Source organism: Mus caroli, unplaced genomic scaffold (assembly GCF_978045245.1).
Source record: "Mus caroli unplaced genomic scaffold, Mus_caroli_1 scaffold_13, whole genome shotgun sequence".
Classification (NCBI taxonomy): domain Eukaryota; kingdom Metazoa; phylum Chordata; class Mammalia; order Rodentia; family Muridae; genus Mus; species Mus caroli.
Window position 1 is genome coordinate 43,181,628 of NW_028227268.1, and position 19,842 is coordinate 43,201,469.

The 19,842-nt window shown below is 38.3% G+C and overlaps 1 protein-coding gene across 6 annotated transcripts in view; it reads right to left on the minus strand.

Moving 5' to 3' along the window:
- The window catches only part of Nf1 (neurofibromin 1), a 247,835-nt gene that overhangs the window by 98,203 nt on the left and 129,790 nt on the right, over nt 1-19,842 (minus strand). For 4 of the 6 annotated variants that reach the window (XM_029483491.2, XM_085829768.1, XM_029483492.2 and 1 more), the window contains 6 exons: nt 18,081-18,143; nt 12,515-12,673; nt 11,508-11,605; nt 9,776-9,922; nt 7,887-8,033; nt 5,462-5,572 (listed from right to left, as the gene is read on the minus strand). In XM_029483491.2, coding sequence (XP_029339351.1) covers nt 5,462-5,572; nt 7,887-8,033; nt 9,776-9,922; nt 11,508-11,605; nt 12,515-12,673; nt 18,081-18,143 — 725 coding nt within the window. The remainder of the gene's footprint in view (nt 1-5,461; nt 5,573-7,886; nt 8,034-9,775; nt 9,923-11,507; nt 11,606-12,514; nt 12,674-18,080; nt 18,144-19,842) is intronic. The other 2 variants (XM_029483494.2, XM_029483493.2) reach the window with 1 other exon arrangement.

Sequence of the window (19,842 nt, forward strand, 5' to 3'; positions counted from 1 at the left end):
ACTTGGTTACAAAAGATTGTTTGCAAATCAGATGCTTAGAACTAAGAACTCATTTTATCTAGAAAAATGTCTCTTGACTGTTAGCTGAACTTTTTTTCCTCCCCTTTTCTCCTTCTCCCCACTTCCTTCTTTTTCCATCCTTTTCCTTCTGTCAATTTCCCATCTCTTTCTCTCCTTCCCTTAGTCAAAGTCTCTGTACGTAATCCTGGCTGTCCTGGAACTGACTATGTAGACAAGGCTGGCCTCAAACTCAGAGACTCAACTGCTTCTACCTTGGGCTGAGTACTGAGACTAAAGAAACTTTGGCTAGATTTTTATATACAAGGATGGGTTTAACTTAACAAACTCAGTATGCTAACAGTAACAATTCCTGCAGTTATTGACATGGTGAGTTAGAACTTAAGATTAGGGCTGGCGAGATGACTCAGTGGATAAGAGCACTGACTGCTCTTCCAAAGGTCCTGAGTTCAAATCCCAGCAACCACATGGTAGTTCTCAACCACCCATTAAGATCTAATGCCCTCTTCTGGTGAATCTGAAGACAGCTACAGTGTACTTAAGTATAATAATAAATAAATCTTAAAAAAAAAAAAAAAAAAAAAACTTAAGGTTAGTTTGGAACTCAGTGTCAATTCTAACTAGCTAAGCTGTCAAGAGTTAAATGACACAGCAGAACCCAAGTGGATTGACTACAGATGGGTCATTTGGGAGTGCCAGTTTAAATATACAAAATAAGCCTTGTCCCCAAGGATGTATGACGCTCCCTCAGAAGGGGAAATGAAACAGACATTGGAGGTGGACAGAGGGAGTGAACTGGATAGGAGATGGAGTAAGGCAGGGAACAGGGATGGGAATCAGGTGAGGGTAGGGGCAGGAGAGTTTGGGGAGAGAAGACAGAAATTAGTGGGGAGGCATCTGTGGGACTAGCCAGAGACCTGGGATTGGGGAAGGCTCCCAAAGTCTATTGGGGCAACCCTAGCAGTTGGGGCTATGGAGACTGAGGTGGCCATCTCCTGTAGTCAATGGGACTTCCAATGGATGGAGACATCAACCCACCCACAAAACCTTCCACCCAAAATTTGTCCTGCCCACAAGATACACAGAGATAAAGATGAAGCAGAAATTGAGAGAACAGCCAACCAATGACTGGCCCAATTTGAGACCCATCCCATGGGAGTCAACCCCTGATACTATTAATGATACTCTGCTATGCTTGCAGATAGGAGCCTAGCATAACTGTCTCCTGAGAGGCTTCATCCAGCAGCAATGGAAGCAGATACAGAGACCCACAGCCAAACATCAGGAGGAGTTGGGGGAGACTTGTGGAAGAGTGGGGTATAGGACTGAGAGAGCCAGAAGGGTCAAGAGTACCCCAGAAAGATGTACAGAATCAACCTGGGTCCATGGAAGGCTGAAAAGAGCATTGCAGGGACTGGAACTAGACACCCTACATATCTGTAGCAGATGTGCAGCTTGGTCTTCATGTGGGTCCCCTAACAATTAAGAGCGTGGGCTGTCTCGGATTTTGTTGCCTGCCACTAGATCCCCTTCCCTATCTGGACTGCCTGGCCAGGCCTCAGTGGGAGACGATGTTCTTAGTCCTGCTGCAACTTGATGTCCCAGGGTGGGGTAGTACCCAAGGGGGGGGCTCCCTTTCTCCTTAGAGAAGAGAAGGGGTAATGGGGAGAGGGATTTGTGAGGATGAAACTAAGAGGAGAGGAAGGAGGGGTGCTGTGATCTGGATATAAGTGAATAAATATATAAATTAATGAAGAAAAAATTTAAAAAGAAGCCTTGTCCCTAGATTCTGATGTGGAAGCTCAGGGGGCTTAGAAAATGCTGTTATTTAGATTTTTCTGATAACCAGGATTGAGTTTCTGCCAATGTCAAAGATTGCACATAATACCTCAGAAGGTTATGATAAGGATGAAATAAAAAATTATACAATATAGGGATGAAATAAAAAATTATACAATATCCAATATGTAGTTTGTCTGATGTGAAGAAACTATTAAGTAAATTTGAGTTATAATTTGTATTAATGCCCTCCCCCAAACAGCAGTGAATAACCACAGTATCCCAAAGAGGAAACTCTCAACTGAAATGCTTAGGTTTTAAATTTTTAATTACACTTACATACACACACACACACACACACGAGGCAAATGATAGAAATATACTATTGCCATCCATGCACACCCGGCTTTACTGCTGAGCTCTAAGCATAAGCTCATGACCCAGGCCTGACGAACCAAATAATCCATGTTTCTTGCTAAAGTGACAGTCTAAGAAACTGACAAGAAACTCAAGACAAGCCAGTAAAGCCTGAGGTGCTACTGAAGTGGGTGACAAGGGCTTCTTAGGCTGGAAGACTACAAACCACTGGCAGCTACAGCCCTTTCTGTCCTTAAGGTCATAAGGCATACACAAGGGGAGTGTGTGTATATATTCACACATATACATAAGTAAAATAATAAAAATAAATAAAACTTAATGTAAGACATTTCAAAAGTAACAGATGGTAATACTAGATCATGAAGATCCAATTTAAAATAAGTAAACCTGTATGTAAGGACAGCCACTGATGAACACTGAAAAGTTACATTCTGAAATACATGGCTAATGGGCCCCGCAAACGCACGTGGCTTAGGGCAGCCTCGTGTTTTTGGCTGGTCATCATCCAGCACAGACAGTCTTCCTAGCAAAGGTACTTTCCAGCTGAACCACATATCAAGAACTTCAGGTATGCTATACTGAGGTAATGAAGGGGTCACTGGCAGAGCTAAAGCTGAAATGACACAGAAATCAGAGAACCATGAAATGGAGTTAAACACAAAGCCAAGAAACAGAGCAGCAATCATGGCTTAGTGATGTTTCCTCCTGGTATGGCTCTTGACTCGTGGTTTTCTTTAGGCCCACTTTCTTGATAAAATAAAAGAGACTTGGTAATAACCAAAGCCTACACTAAATACCTCAGCTGATCCATCCGATTTCACAGGTGCCTCCCAAGGAGGGCAGGAGGAAAGAAAGGGAGATTCTTAAGATGACAGGGAAAGAATACATGATGTGAAGATGAGGCCAAACAGACATTTAGACTTTAGATGTCTGTAGACACCAAAAAAGTCAGACTCCAGAGCCACTTGTCACAGAAGGCTGTACAGATAAGGCCTTCACTTACTGTCACAATGAGAAACAGGGCCTCTCTCTGTTCTTCCCACTGTGTCCCTTTGTCCTACAGGTAGGCATTGTACCCAGTGAAAGTGAGGGCAGGAGCTCTCCCAGATCTCAGAAAGGAAAGGCATGGTGATGCATGGCTTTAGGACCAGCACTCAGGAACTGCAGAGATGGCTCTGCAGTTAAGAGAATTAGCTACGTATCCAAAGGATCCAGGTTCAATTCCAAACACCCACATGGTAGCTCACAACTGCCTATAACGTCAGCTCCAGGGAAGCCTCTGAAGACAGCAGGTACAGATAGACAAGCATGTTCATGTACATTAAAAAAAAAAAAAAAAAAAAAAAAAAAAAAAAAAAAAAAAAAAAAGCAGCCCCCAAAGACCCAGCACCCAAGAGGCTGAAGCAGAATGATCTTGAGTTATAGGCCAGACAGGCTACTTGGTAAGGCCACATTTCAAAACATGAAGCAAAAACTAAAACTCCTAAGTACTGAAAATTTGATTTGGCAATATCATATCCAGAAAAAGAAAACACAAAACTCAGTTTGTTACAAAATTACTCAGAAAGAGACACAAAGTTTAACAAGCATATTTTCTTCCTTCTCAAAAATGAAGAGTCAGAATGGGAATCCCTAGCAACTTCAAACCTAAGGTGTGCAGGCCTAATTTAGAGCTGTGGAAACCCATTGAAAGGCCAGGCCAATCTGCTTTTCCTTTGTTAGGCCACCAGAGAAAAAGGTCACAAACTTACAGTTCCTTATCATAAAGAGGGGAAGATAAAATCCAACATTCTGCTACCTCTAAACTACAAAGAATTCAAAGGGGGCTGGGAGTGAGGCACACATCTAACACACTCCTTACCAGTTCTCTCAACTTAGATATAGCAGGGAAAAGTCAAAATACCCTGATAGTACTAAAGGTTAAAGCTGAAATACCAACAAGGCTTAAATGCAATAGAAAACTAAAATTGCAGGGCGTGGTGGTGCACACCTTTAATCCCAGCACTTGGGAGGCAGAGGCAGGCAGATTTCTGAGTTCAAGCCAGCCTGGTCTACAGAGTGAGTTCCAGGACAGCCAGGGCTACACAGAGAAACCCTGTCTCGGAGAAAAAGAAAGAAAGAAAGACAGAAAACTAAAATTTTTTTTAGAAAGAACAACCAAGACAAGAACAGTTTTGTGGAGAGATAAGGAGGGTCGTTTTTTCCTCCCATTTTTTGGGAGAGGTCTTTTGAGATAGAATCTCAGCCTGTAGCCCAGGGTAGACTTCTAATTCAATATAATCCTCCTGCCTTGGCCTCTTAAATGCTATATTTAGAAATGTACTAACACATTTGCCTAGAATTAGAAGATATTCCTTAAAGTTGTTAAAAAGGACAAAGGTAAGTGTGTCTTCCTGTTCCTTTTCTATTCCCAGTTACTCAGTACTCTGGACAGCTGAGTATCTAATTTAAAAAGTTTCACCTTTCTCATTCTTCTTCCTCCTCCTGCTTTGTATGATTTCTCAACCTCTGCCACGTTTTTGCATGACCATAAGTCAATAAACATAATTCCTTTATTTCTGTTAAGTTTGAGAAGACTAAGTCCTAGAGCTGCTGGACTGCCCTTAACATCTTGATATCACGGGCCACTATTTAGTATCACTTCTTGTCCAAGTTCAGCCACTGTGGGTTGTGCCATTCTCATGGGAAGAAGAGAGTCTAACCAAGTACCACCACATGTTAGTTTTTACATGCCAGGGAAAGCAAGGGAAGCAAATCACCATGGAGATGGAGGAGGAAGAGGAGGAAGAGGAGGAGGAGGAACAGCTCACAGCATGGCTGAGGACATCACAGTCTATTTCCCAGGCCACCCCGTCCATCTTTACAGCCATTTCCTATAGCTCCAGGAATTCTTTCTTAAATCTCTGATAAAATTGCTCTGATACAGTCTCATACAATATACTAGCTTTTCTTTCTTCTTAAATGTGTGTGTGTGTGTGTGTGTGTGTGTGTGTGTGTGTGTAGGGAGGGTTCTGATTTTTGTGTTACAGATATTATAAAATCAGAATATACCCGAAAGACTTTTCACTCTGATAGTGAATCCTTGTGGAGTTACCTTAACATCTGATGTAACAGGACATATGAAGTGCATACTCTCAAGCAAATACCTAGTAGTAAGCATACTATCTAGAGAGCCATGGCTTTAAGGGCTATTAATTCAAAAAGGAAAAAAAAAAAAGCGCATCACATTTCTACAATTGCTATCACTTGAAAAACCCTATTAAAAGAGACTAAAATGTATTCTTACCTCCGTGCAACATAATAAAAAATAGGATTCCCAGCTTTGGAGGTGCCAGCTTGGTAGAAGATGCTTAACGTTTTCAAGGCCTTGAACTCTTCTTTCTCATGTACCTGGTGCCTAAAACAAAGAGTGGAGTCCCTTAGAGTCTTTACACAAATTGTTGCGTAGTTAAAGAAAAATGTGATTAATCAACAATTAAAAAAAAAAAAAAACACCAAAAAACAAAATACTGGAAAAGCAACCAGTTTTCTGAAGGGCAAAGTGTCAAGGTGTGTTCCTGAGTCGGGAGACTCTCTTGGGATTACTTAACACCGCCACTGGACATGCATGGGGGTCGCTCACCTTTTACCCATGCTACTTCTCTTTTCAGATAAAAGGATTTTTAGTTTGCTTTCCCTTGCAAGTTCAGTTCATCAATCCTCTCATTTATGGTTTTTAGAAAGGTGAGAAAGTGCCAGAATTCATCCCAGGACAAGCTAATAACTAGCAGGTGATCTTCCTGCGATAGTCTTCCTCGGAGGACTAATATAATCCACAACTTGATATTTGCTCCCGAAGGCACAGCTCAGAAGAAAATCATTTTAGGAAAGATTCCTGCTATTACTATACTTCTCCTGTTATTATTACATATATTTCAATCACTAGGTATTAGCCCATCCTTTTGAGCAGATATCTGCAGATCTATGAAGATGTACTGTATTGTAGTAATACTATAGACAGATGACTTCCCAATTCTTTCTGATGATACTATGAGAAATTCTAAAATTGTATCGGTATACATTAAGCTCTTTTATAGTGCAACTGCTATTAGATTTTTTTTCTGATAGTCAAAACTGCAATGAGAGCTCTGCAAGTCTCCCTTGTGTCACCAGTTAATTGCTTCTGATAGTAAGCAGATAGTCTACTACTCAAGAGTATATTCCAAGAAGTTATAAAACCATTAACCAAAGGCATAAAAAGGAAACTACGATTTATTATAGGTACTAGGACAGAAGATGTCAACTGGGTTTATCTATACAAAACTTCACTAATAACTTAGTTATGGTTTTCAACTCTCTATGAACCTGTGGAGCCATGACTGGTAATGAATGTTTAGCCAAATAATTACTTCTAATGGATATGGATGTCAAAATTCTCTATTGTAAAGTTCTATTTCAATTTATGATTTGAACTTATGTGTAAACTTGTGATGAAATTTTTACCATGTGGTCATGTATTCAAAAAGATGTATAAGTGCTGAGGCACAGAGAAGAGACAGAACTGAGCTGAGGAGAACTTTTTAGACAGAATACTTTTTAGCTTATCTGAACAGAACTTTTTAGAACAGAATTGGGGGTAATTTTTTAGTCAGGACAAAGGAGAACTTTTTAGACAGAACTGAATTCAAGAAAAACTCAGAAGTAAAGGCACAGCATTGGGAGAAAAGGCATTGAGAGTAAGAGCATTACTGTGACATCACAGCAGGAGGAGAGAGCAAGATGGGAGGAGAATGCAGTAGAAGAAGGCTTAGTCTTATTAAAGAGAACAAAGCTTTCTTCTTACAGTGTGGATCTTTTCACACTATCTTCCCTTTCCCTCTCTCTCCAAAGCAGGCTCTTATTGTCTAACGTAACTTTTATAAATTAACTTTTGAACATCAGGTGAGAATGTTTTCCTTCTGACGTTGGCACATCCTATGAATAAAACAACCAACTCACAGCCGTTCACAATGTACCATTTGTGAGATATAATCAAGTGTGTGTCTACTAGTGAGGATCTTTTAGTTGATAGATTAGAGTTCTCTAAATGAGATATAAAACAAATGTTTGCTGTGGCAGTATTTAAGTGTACTATATGTTCTGAATCTTAAACTAAAAAAAAAAATTAGAACCATGGACTTTTTGAAGGGTTAGTACGGTAATAAGAACTTAGGATTTAAATCCAAAAAAACCATAAAGCAGGTGTGAATTCAGGTCAATAAGTTATGTGTGCTTAGTGTATTTTCTATAACTATAACATGAAAATAATGGTATCTATCTATCTGTTCTTTAATTTATTAAATGAAGACCACGCCAAAGAGACCTTGCAAGATGGCTCAGCAGCTCAAAGTACTCACCACTGAACTGGCAGCCTGTGCTTGGTCCCTGGGACCCACATGGTGTGAGGAGAGAACTGACTCCCATAGATTGTTCTCTGACTCCACACTGGCAATGGCACACACACTCACACACACACACACACACACACACACACACACACACAAAACAAATGTTTAAAAAAAAGCTAAGTTTTTTTGGTAAGACATCGTTCTTTTTATAAGAAAAGCAATATATCAGAGCAAAACAAAACATGTTATATTAATACAGCATGAGCACATTCAATAAGTGGTTTGGTAATAAACTTTGTTTCACACCTCCCAAAACATATTCATCCTTTCAAAGTTGTGTTTTACCTGGTCATAAATTCCTCAAACTTTGAACTGGTAAGGTTAAGGCTGGACCAGTGTGTATCTGCCACAGGCTTGTGCTCCGGAGGACCCAGATATGCGAGAAGTGTGGCCATCTTATCAAAAGGTCGTCTTCCAACAGCTTTATGATCCCTGGTAACAACAGGAAATGCTTAGGAAATGGCACTTCACATTAATTGGGGAGTCTAACCTTCCTCTAGACTGCCACCGCTTGCTTTTCTTCTAACTACTTGTTCCTGCCTGATTTGTAAGTTTGCAGGATCGAGAGATCTCAGATCTTAAAAACACAATTATTTCCCACCCGTAAAACTTACTGTTTTAAATTCGATTTTTTTTTTCTTTTTCTTTTTTAGAATTGATAGTTCTAACATTCTCAACCACAGATTCTGTATCTTGTGAAAACCGTGTTTGGGACATGAGCCTATGTAACCATAGTAACTGATGGTCTTTTATGGACTTTTTTTTTTTTTTTTTTTGAGACATTGTCTTATTATACTTAGCTCAGGTTAACCTCAAACTCATGATCCTCCTGTTTCAGCCTCCCAAATGCTGGTATCATATCATGTTTTTAAAGATTTATTTTTTTATTCACGTGTATTTGTGTATGAGGCCAGAAGTTTGTATCAGATCCTCTGGAGCTGGAATTAAGAGGTGTGTTGTGAGCTACTTGCCATGGGTGCTGGAGAACAAACTGGAAGAGCAGTGTGGGAGTCTGAATAAGAATGGCCCCATAGGCTTATATGTCTGAATACTTAGTGTGTGTTCTCCCCGTCCCCCCTTCCTTCGTGGTTATATCAAAATTACAGGATGTTCAAGCTAGTTGGCAGACATGAAACTGTCAAATAATTGCCTATATTTTCATGTTTGAAATATATATCATTTTTAAAGTAGCACATTTAAAAATTTCAACAAACTGCGTATGTATTCAAATCATGAAAAAAGAAGAGAATGTTCATTTTTAAAAGTTCCAGGTTATTAGCCAGGCGGTGATGGTGCACACCTTTAATCCCAGCACTTGGGAGGCAGTGGCAGGTGGATCTTTGTGTGTCTGAGGCCAGCCTGGTCTACAGGGCAGTCAAGGCTACACAGAGAAACCTTGTCTTAAAACAACAAAAACAAAAACAAAAAACAAAGCTAAGCAAAGCTCCAGGCTACTTGGGTATTGCCAGGATAAAGTACTTTCCTTCTCCTGCTTCAGTGGCACATGTCAGCCATGCCCATGCCTACATCAACCCATAAACAGTTCATAAAGGATTAAGAAGTTTACTTTTAAACTTCCATCTCCTAGTTGTTTAGCCACAGTGATCTCCTCAGACACAGAAACTGGAGCCCTTTACAATTCTATATAAACTTAAAAGGAAATAACTCTGTCAAAGGACAGCAGGTAATTTATGTCACTAGAAGCTTTTACTAAAAAGCTAGTGAAATAATTTCCAAATACTTTGAGTTACTGCATTCAGTCTCATCCTCTCTAGTTTGCCTTAGCTCTAGACATGGTCTTACCATGTAGCCCTGGCAGGCCTAGAACTCATGTAGACCAGGCTGGCCTCAGATTCACAGAGATCTACCAGCTTTGCCACTGCATTGCATGCAGTGGGATTAAACAGCATGGCACCATGCCTGACTGACTGGGTACTTTCTATCTGCAGCTTGGTTTGCATACACTTAATAAATAGTATCACAAGTTCTACAGCTGATGCTGCTGATCATATAACATGAGTTAATTTTTGCCATATGCAGGTGAATCTGCACTTCTCTTTCCAAATCATAATACTGCAAAAATGTGCAAATAGAAGATCAATATTTAGGATCAATAATTTTATTAATTCAACTTAAACTAAGTGTTTAATTTCCCCAAGACTGGGAAAATATACCTGTTGCTGGAAAGATACTGGCCAATTTTCTCCTGATTGTTCCAAAGCAGCCGATGTAAAGCAAGCACATTGCCGTCGCTGATGAAGGAAAGACTATGGTTTACTGCATCACTTGTGGGACAATCTGATGCTATATCTAGGAAAAACCTGCAAAAATACAAAGCCATTAGAATTTTTAACCCAGGTATACTTATGCATTACACTTATATAGAGTCTAGTAATATAGTAGCTGTGATTGCAAAGGTCTTATGCCCTCAGTGTAAACAAGAAGCACAAGGAGAAAGTTGTCTTCCCATTTCTGATATTAGTTTCCACTTCAACTGCAGAGCAGGCTTCTGAAGTTGGAGAACAATACATTTAGATGGATAAAATCTGGAGAATAAGCTAGTATCTTAACAGATAAAAGACATGGAGGCCTAGGTAAAGACTTCTCTTAAAGTTACACCAGCTGCCTGTCAGAGCCAGGAGTGGAACTTCAGTAGTCTTAACCATCTGTGAGTAGTCATAATAGTTATTTTCTACCTGAAGACACCAAAGGCCAGGAAGCACTGTATGACAACAAACTGGAAGGGCAGCTGCAGAAGGCTGCGTGACATGAGTGACATCAGCTAGGCTTCTGAAGGGATTCTGCCAGCTCAAGCCTACAAACGTGGCTCTGGCAGACTTTGCCCTTCTCCCCATCCCCTCTACTTTGCTAAACACTGTTAGATTACATTCCTAAAGGTAGCCACTAAGGTCTAGTCCCTTATTTGGCCACTTCCTCCTCTTGAGGCTGACTACTATCTATGTATTGGAAGTCCAGCAGTCAAAAGCCCTGCTTTGGCCAGTAAAATCAAACACCTCATCCTAACACTGGGTGTCCCCTTTTTACCTTTATAAACTGCCATTTGCCTATGGGCTATGTCTGTCTCCTCTCTATCCAGAGGCAGGCCTTTGTCATCATTCCAGGGCCCAACCCCTGCTCCCTGGGACAAACATCCCTTCTCCCTCTCCCTCGTTCCCTTCTCCCTCCCTCATCCTCTATCTCCTGTCTTTGTCTCTCATTTCCTGCTCTCTGTCCCTCTCGTCTGTGCTGAGCACTTGGTGGTGGGTTGTCGTGTGCAGACTCCCGTCCCTTCGGTGTCTCATGCTGGCAAATGACTTCTGAACATCAGCGCTTTCATAAAGCTCTTTCGCAGGAATCATCTCACTTGTTTTAAAGCAACCCTGGCAAAGACAGCACTACCCCAAGGTTACAGATAAACCAACGATTTAGAGGATTGAAGTGAAGAATCAGTTATGAAAATTCAGTCTTAAAGCCTCTACAATTATCTGTCTCTTCGCACTCAAAATCTTCTCTTTTTGTACTTTTGGGTATATGGGGTATTGTTTTAACTTCAGAGACACTTCTAAACTGAAGAAACAGAAGTATTACCAACATAAAAGCACCCTGATATATTACCTGTATCGCATGGCTATAGTTTTTAATACAGGGAATCTTCTTGAGCCCTTTCTGCAGCACTGCCTAAGTTAGAAAACGCCAACAGCGCTTTACAGTTTCCAAAGAAGGAAACTGCCATGAGTAGAGAGAGTTTTCTCAATGTCTCTTAAAATTAAACAAAACAAAATGTGGTCTTAGTCTAAAAAGGATTGGGGGGAGGGGAAATCACATACAGAAATTTAATGTAGACCAGATACACGGACTGCAGTAAAATGGAGACAACAGTGGCCACTGAAGACTCTGGCTGCTTACCTTCGTGCCAAGTCAAAGTTGCTTTTCACAAAATCATTAAAAGGCCTCATATGCTCTTCTTTTGTGAACAGTACATGATTGGCAATGCTCTGAAGTACCTAAACAATCAAACAAGATTATGAGTAGTCAGGTTATCTGCTATATGAAACCTATAAATTAATATCGTCATTAAAATATAAATCTTCCCTTGATATTTCTACTGGCAGTTCAAATCAATTATTCATTATTGTAAAAAATATCCTAAATATTGTTTTAATTCTTTTCAAGTAGAAATATTATTATACATGTTATAGATACAAAGTATCTATTACATGTGTATTGTGTGATATGTGCATATATGCACACATTTGCAAGTGTGAGTTGGTACATGTGTGCAAGCATATGGAGGCCAGAGTTTGACGCTATTTCCCCCCATCATTGCCCATCTTCTATATTACAGCATCTTTCACATGATAGGAGTATTTGGACTCAGTCTAGCTAGCCAGCTTGTTCCAGGGATCCTGTCTATGCCTCCAGCATGCTGGGATTATAGGCTGAATGTCATGCACCCCTGACATTTACCTGGGTGCTGGGGGATCTGAGCCACAGTCCTCATGCTTGCATGGTAAGCACTTTACACATGGCTCATGTTCACAGTTTCAAATGCTGTTGTTAATAACAACAACAACAACAATAATAATAATAATAAAGACTAAAGAAATCCTACAATCTGCATCTTTATTTCCACCTCAAATTTTTCAAAGCAGTTACACAGAAAACCCTCACTGATAGACAAATTAGATACTTATTTGCTTGTATACCCTCATAGTGCCTACTATGTGTGTGTATATGTACATGTATATGTATATATGTACGTGTGTGTATATAAAATTCCTCTGCAATACAAACAAATGAAAACAAAAGGCACATAACTGAAGCAAAATGAAGACAAAGTACTTTGAATATGAAGCACTGAAAAATTAGCTAGCAGGAAAATTAAACGTTATAAGAGTATCAAAATAATTCACCTTTGACATTAACTTCAAGCCCCTTTCAATTCTAGGTGGTGGCTTTTTATCTAAAATCCCTGCTTCATATGGCGAGACGATGGCAGGATTGATGAATCTGAGAAACATGGCACTTCCTACGGCACCGATGCTGTTCTGAGGGAAGCGCTGGCTAACCACCTGAGGAGGAGGAGTTGAGAGGTGAGCAGACAGTTTGTGTTGAAATATAAGAAGTGGAAACAAAGGCTTCAAGGGCAAAGTCTGCACAAAATTCCAATTATCAATCTTTTGAATGATCTGTTTTTAACTTTTTTCCTTGTTCCAAAACACCAGAAAAATAAGGTTTATCCTTAACTAATCATGTGTGATTTTTTTAAAGACACAATTAAAAGAGAAGAAAAATCTCCTCAAAGAAACCTGAAAAAAGATTTTACTTCATAATCATTATAGCCAACAAAAGTAGACTTAATTTCATACAAAGGTTAACATATTTTTCTATCATCAACAGACATGAAAAGTACAGTTGACTTTTCTAAGGCCCTGAGAGCTGAGTTTCTAGCAGCACACCTCCTACACACTCTATTCCTAACAGGAATAGCTAACGCTTTGCATACCCGTTAAAATTGACATTTCAGTGCAACTTACCATACACATCTCTGCTTAGATTTCTACTGAGTGAAAAAACTTACTTACAAGCCATGTTCCTGCCAGCCACTTTTCTTCATAAGCATGCTTCCTAATATAAGGACCTACCTATTATTTAAATCACAGGAGAAACAGGAACTCTTGGGAACCTAAAAGATAAAAGGATCCTACCAGAAGACAGATCCCCCACACTCCACGTACCTCAATTTATTCTTCTGCCAAGCAAGTAACAAAATAAATTAAAACCAAAAACAAAACAAAACAAAATCTTTCAGGGCCCAGGAAGTAGCTGCTCTCCTTGAAAAGTAACAGGAAGGCAATGTAAACGAACCTATTCTCTCTATAACAAAAATGTTCTGCATAGGATGCAAAGGAACAGGCAGACCAGACAGGGGGCAATGGCACAGAACTGGCTGCCCCTCTACCTCTTCCTAATACTTCCCATTTTAAGCTAACACTTGGAAACTGAATTATCCTAGAATTTAATTTCTGTATAGATCATATACATATTTCTTTTTTTAAAAGAACAAATGCAATAGTCAAAAGCTATTTTCGTTTGCTGTGGCTAACTGTGATAGTGGAGCCGTAGCACTCACAATAATGGGAACACAAGGACACCCTGCATCTCAAAGGCTCCTGGGGTGGAGAAATGAAAAAACAGGGTTTATGTGCAGAAGTACTTATCATTTTATTTTTCTTTACTGGGTGTCAATATTTGTCTTTAATTCACAGACTCAACTGCAGATTAACTCTTGAATATTTCACTTTATTCTGACCCATTTTGTGCTTTGTGGTTTCTTTTTTTCTTTCTTATGCCTTTTTTTTTTTTTTATGGATATGGGCATTTTGCCTGCATATAAGTCTGTACACCACTTACAAGCCAGATACCCTCAGGGGCCAAAAGAGGGTGTCAGATCTGCTGGAATTACTATCACAGATGGTTACTGGGAATTGAACCTGGCCCTCTGGGAGAAAAGCCAGTTTTCTTAACCACTGTGCCATCTCTCCAGCCCTAGGGGTTGTATCATAAATGTGTACTTACCCATGGCCCAAAATCTCAAAATAATTTTCTATTGTTTCTGATAAAAAAAATGGTGGTCGTAGGACCTAGCTCAGAGGGGTTTGTGAGCTCCAGTTTCTCTATGTATGCGGTGATGTCGCTCGGGGAGCTTCTCTGGGGTACAGCTCTTTTGTGTGCTTACAGCACCCAGGGTGAACCTTAGGAAATCCTGAGAAACTGGGGAGTTGGCTAAATATAGCTGTCTCTTTTAGCTGAAATAGAGTTTTGCATATAAAACTAAGAAAATTCAAGTTTACTTTTCTAGGACAGTTTTTAAACTTTTGAGGTACTAGAATCTCAGATCTGATAAAAAAGAAAGCAAATATCAGATTCATCATATAATTTCAACATGCGCAAAGGCCAACGTTGACATGGAGTTCTTTTAGAATTTCCACATTTAGAATTTCCAAACTGAGACAAAACTATCAGTAAGCTAACAAGACCATGAAGTGTTTTGGGAGCAAATCAGGAAGAAGGAAGAAGACTAACACTCCCTCTAGGGACGCCATGCTCCTAGTCCACCAGTGCTTGCATCTTAAGCAGGGTGGGGTTTGTTGTTGTTTGTTTTATATGAGTCCACTGTAGCTGTCTTCAGACACACCAGAAGACCCCATTACATCATGATCCCATTGCATCAGATCCCATTACAGATGGTTGTGAGCCACCATGTGGTTGCTGGGTATTGAACTCAGAACCTCTGGAAGAGCAGTCAGTGTTCCTAATTGATGAGCCATCTCTCCAACCCTTTTTAGCAGGTTGTTTTTAAAATAATAATATCAATTTAACACACCAAAATCATGAAATAGTTTTAATAGGCCCAACCAACATCATAGTTTGCCCTTAAGGAACGAGTTGGTTTATTAAACTTCTATGGAAGTGTCTTTATAAGTATTAGCAATGGCTGCATACAGCCTTTATAATGTATGTCTGAAAGTAGTTGTTTCAGAGGCTGGGTGTGGTAGTTCTCACATGTAATCCCTGCAAGGGGAGACGAAGGTAAGAGCACTGCCTTGAGTTCAGGCCAGCCTGCTATGAAGGTCTGTTCGGTGCTTACAGCACTTAAGACCTGTTTCAAAAATACAAAAACTTGCTACTTGCTGGTTATCTCTAGAAATAAAGATCTTATAAAAACACAACTTACATTGTCTCCTCATTTATATTTGAAAATACTCAGCTTGTGATCATAAGAAAGTCTGAATTATCTTCTAAGAAGAGTATTATAAAATTAGTATGAAAGTACTATAACTTTTAACCCTTTCCAGATCTCTAAAAAATATTACCAAAACTTCATGTTTCAGAAAAAGTTTCACAGGGCTGGAGAGATGACTCAGCGGTTAAGAGCACTGATTGCTCTTCCACAGGTCCTGAGTTCAATTCCCAGCAACCACATGGTGGCTCACAACCATCTGTAATGGGGTCTGATGCCCTCTTCTGGTGTGCCTGAAGAAAGCAATGGTGGTGTATTCATATGCATAAAATATATAATAAGTAAATCTTAAAAAAAAAAAGAAAAAGAAAAAGTTTCACGTATTGTATATATATATATATCCTTGACAGCGATATCTATATTTTTGGAACTAAAACCTAACAATTAAAATTAATAAAGAGATACTGTATAAAAAGTTTCATGAGTCAATTTATAAAAGGACTACTCTTTCTTTCACTACTATTTAACATCAATCTGGAATTTTATCCAACACCACATATTTAAGTTTTTTGTTTGTTTTGTTTTGTTTTGTTTTTGGCATTTTGCGACAGGATTTCTCTGTGTGGCCTGGCTATCATGAAACTTTCTTTGTAGACTAGGTTGTCTCCAACTCAAGAGATCCACCTGCCTCTGCCTTCTGAGTGCTGGAATTAAAGGCATGCACCACCATGCCTGGCATGTTGTACCTTATTTCCAAGTGTATAAAAATCTAATTTGGATGTAAATGATATTCTACATGTAAGGTCAATGATCAGCTAACCCTTGCCCCTAACACAAACACATACACACTCTTCCCTAGGTAAAGTTGAACTACAAAAATCATATAATAAATTACATATCAGCAGAGGATCACTAGTTATACATGGTGAGTTAGGCAGGCAGCTGCTCCAGTAATCTAAGTACACACTATGTTGAGTACAATCAACTGAATCAGCTGTTAAATGTCAACATAGCTAATCACCCAAACTCGAAACTTTCTATCTTTCACTTATTACAAAGGAGGTCAGCTTGCTCTCAAAGGAGAAAGAATTAGATTCCGTTAAACAACTTTAAAAACATGACATTCTAAATTTATAATGGTTAGCATGTCTTCATACTTTAGAATCTGTTCTGAAGTACTGCCAATTAGACCCCCTTAGTTTCCTAAGGACTGCCACATGGGCTGAGAAATACATTCCAAAATTTCATACATATATGAAAAATCTACTAAAAAATTCCAAGGAATTTTTATATAAAACCATAATAAATAATGTTAGGAAAGCTATAATACATGCTCTAGAGAAACACAGAAAGCCTGACTTTAATTATGTTATGCTACACAATGACATTAGTGTAACAGTAAACAAGAATGTTAGAAACAGCAAATTAATTTCCACAGTGATGATGTATAATGTTAAACCCACAATGCTGAGAATTAGAAGGCTGAAGCATTAGAGGAAAATGTTTTAAGCAGGAGAGCCATCCAATCCAATCCATTTGTTCAGAGATGATCAATTTCACATAATACACTCAAAAAGAAAATTCTGAATGGACATAATAAAAGTATGAGTCTAAAGTTTAATTTAGTTCTGAATTTTAAATACAATTATAAACATAAAGCTTTATTATATGTAAAAGTAGAAAATGGAAGATGAAACTAGACAAATATGACTTTAAATTATTCCTTTTTAATAAAACTCCCTACAACTTGTGAAAGGTTGTTTTTGGGTTTTTTTTTTTTTGGTTTTTTGGTTGTTTTTTTTAAATTACATCATTCTCTATAATCAATTGGATTAAGTGAACAAAGATGGGACTAAACTGGATAATGGTAAGTCACATCCACAGATGATGTTATTTTAAAAATGATTGCAAGTTATACTGTGAACAAATGATAGTCATAGGAAGAAAATAATTATGGCAATCATAACTTTCTTCCTTTCACAAGACGGCCAAGTCAGAAGCAGGCAATACACTCAAGTCACGTTTGCACAGTGGGCTCCTGTGTGAGCCTGGCCTCACTGAGCCTCCTCCTCGCGGGAGAGATGTAATGTGTATTTCCTCTGAGGTAAAAGGAACATCAGCATTAATATTTCTATGATCTAAGCACAAATGTCTAAATCAGGGGTGGCTGATACTATCAAGGTAAAAATATAAGGAGTAAACATTAAAATTTAGTAACTTTGAGATTAGAGTTAGGAAATGATCCTTGGTTTTGGTAGCTCTAGCATGTGCATCCTGAATTTAATGTCTGTGGGGCAGGAGAAGGTCACATTTCTACCCACAATGTATTTATCAAGAAATGCTTTTGTTTCTAGAAAAAGAAACCACTCACATGACCTGCAAACGAGAAGCAAGAATGAAGACAGTCAGCATCCCCTAAGGCCTTGAAATTAAGTTTCTTTCTCATTCATTTATAATTTTAAAAATAACAATAAAATTAGATCAAGGATATTCAATGTAATAAATAAATGCACAAAAAAATACCTTTGGAGTAAATCAAACCAAAGGAACACAGAGAATGTTTCAATGTAACTTAATTCCAGGGTTAATCGAAATGAGAGCTATTTTGTGCCAGAATTAGTAGAATGATTTCACAGTGAAGGTCAAATAGCTGAAGTGAAGATGTTCTTAACAAATAGCAAAGATTTGGGGTTTGCTTTGAAAGAAACAGCTAATAAAAAGTTCTCCAAACTTACTGATTTTTTGTTTTCCTTTCTTTCTTTTACTGTAGCTTTATTCAGTAGGGAGTGGCAAGTTGCCTACAGAACAGAGATGAGCACAAACAAGTCACAGCACCGGCTACAGACAGCAACAAAAACAATGTTGGCTTGTACACAAACTTCACGGTAAAATGTAACACAAATGGAACCAACAGAAAGGCAGAAATCAACTGAATTTTGAGGGATGAAGTTTAATCCTGGATTTTAATTTTTATTACACTTTTAAGCCAAGCATAAAATAAACAGCAAGAAATGGTGAGACCCAATCATGTCTACTATTTCTGGCTATAAGTCATGGAAAAGCTGTCCTCAAGCAATCTCAGGAATATTTATACTTGAGTCAATTCCTAGCTTTTGATAAATTTTACTTAAAATATTTATTATGAAGTAGACCACACACTGAAAACATTGTGTCTACATAATTTTTTCTGATATATAAAATACTTCTCTGTGTATCCTTCAATTGACTTAAGAGTTATTTTTCCAACACCTAGCAGTTAATTATGTTATTAAATAAAAAAATTAAATGGCTAGATATGCAGAAAACAAAGTTTAGAGACTCTGAACTCCATCTTTTAAATGGAGTGCTGTTATAATCTCACATCTTCCAATGCCCACAGAGTGATCCCTAAAATGGTGCTAAGTTTATTGAAAGCCGCTGTATTTGGAAAAAGAATGTTAGCATCAACTAGGAAAAAAAGTTTATTAATACCAAAGTTAAGAAATTGAAGATAATATTGTAGATTCAAATTTAAATCTGATTAGAAATGTCATTCATTATAGATGGCGATTTACCAGACTGCCCTTTCCCATGTAAAAGTCCAAACCATCCATGTAAACCCACACAGGTGTCAGTCTCACCACAGCTCCATCTCTAGAATAAAGACTTCTTCAAAGTTAAAACTTCTGATTAGATTATACCAATTATTTTTTTAAAATATTTTAAAAAATTAGGATAAGACCCAGTTATGGTGGTAAATGCCTGTAATCCTAGCCTTTGGGAGGTGAATGGAAGAAAATCAAGAGTTCAAGGCAAACCTGGGCAAAAAAGACACTTTCTCAAAACAACTTAACCATAATACAAATTTTTTGATCCAGATTTCTAAGATATTGAAACCCTTCAGTTTTAAATCCATCCATCCATTCATCCATTCACCCACCATCCACCCGCCATCCACCCATCCATCTAGCAGCTCTTGTATACCTAGACGCCAGCACCATCCTAGGCCTAGGAAGCAGAGGTAAAAGCTCATCTCAGTGTGCTTTGCTTCAGGCTTTAAGGCAGTTTACAAAAGTATAACCATGTAAATATCCAGATTTTTTTCAATTATGTTATGCAGCTACCATTGAGCTTTAACACACATGTATAACCTCACGTGAAGTGGGAAAGACAATGCTTACTTAAGATCACAGTAGCTATTTCCCATCTTTCTCATCAGAACTGAACATTCACTCTAGAAATTATTTTCTCTTTGTTCCAAATTTATCAGAAAGAAAAGAAATAGTATATGAGAAAAAGTTTAATTATAAATCTGTCATACAGAAAATATCTAATAAAAAATAAAGGGGTTAGAAGAGACAAAAAATAAATCTGTCATACATATTATAACTATTATTGTATTATGTATTATTCTTACATAGCATTAACCATCTTTTCTAAGAAGGAAAATATATAGAGCTGATTACAAGATACAAAAAAGCCTGAAAAACCAAATCTGAACTCAAGTAAAAATCAGCT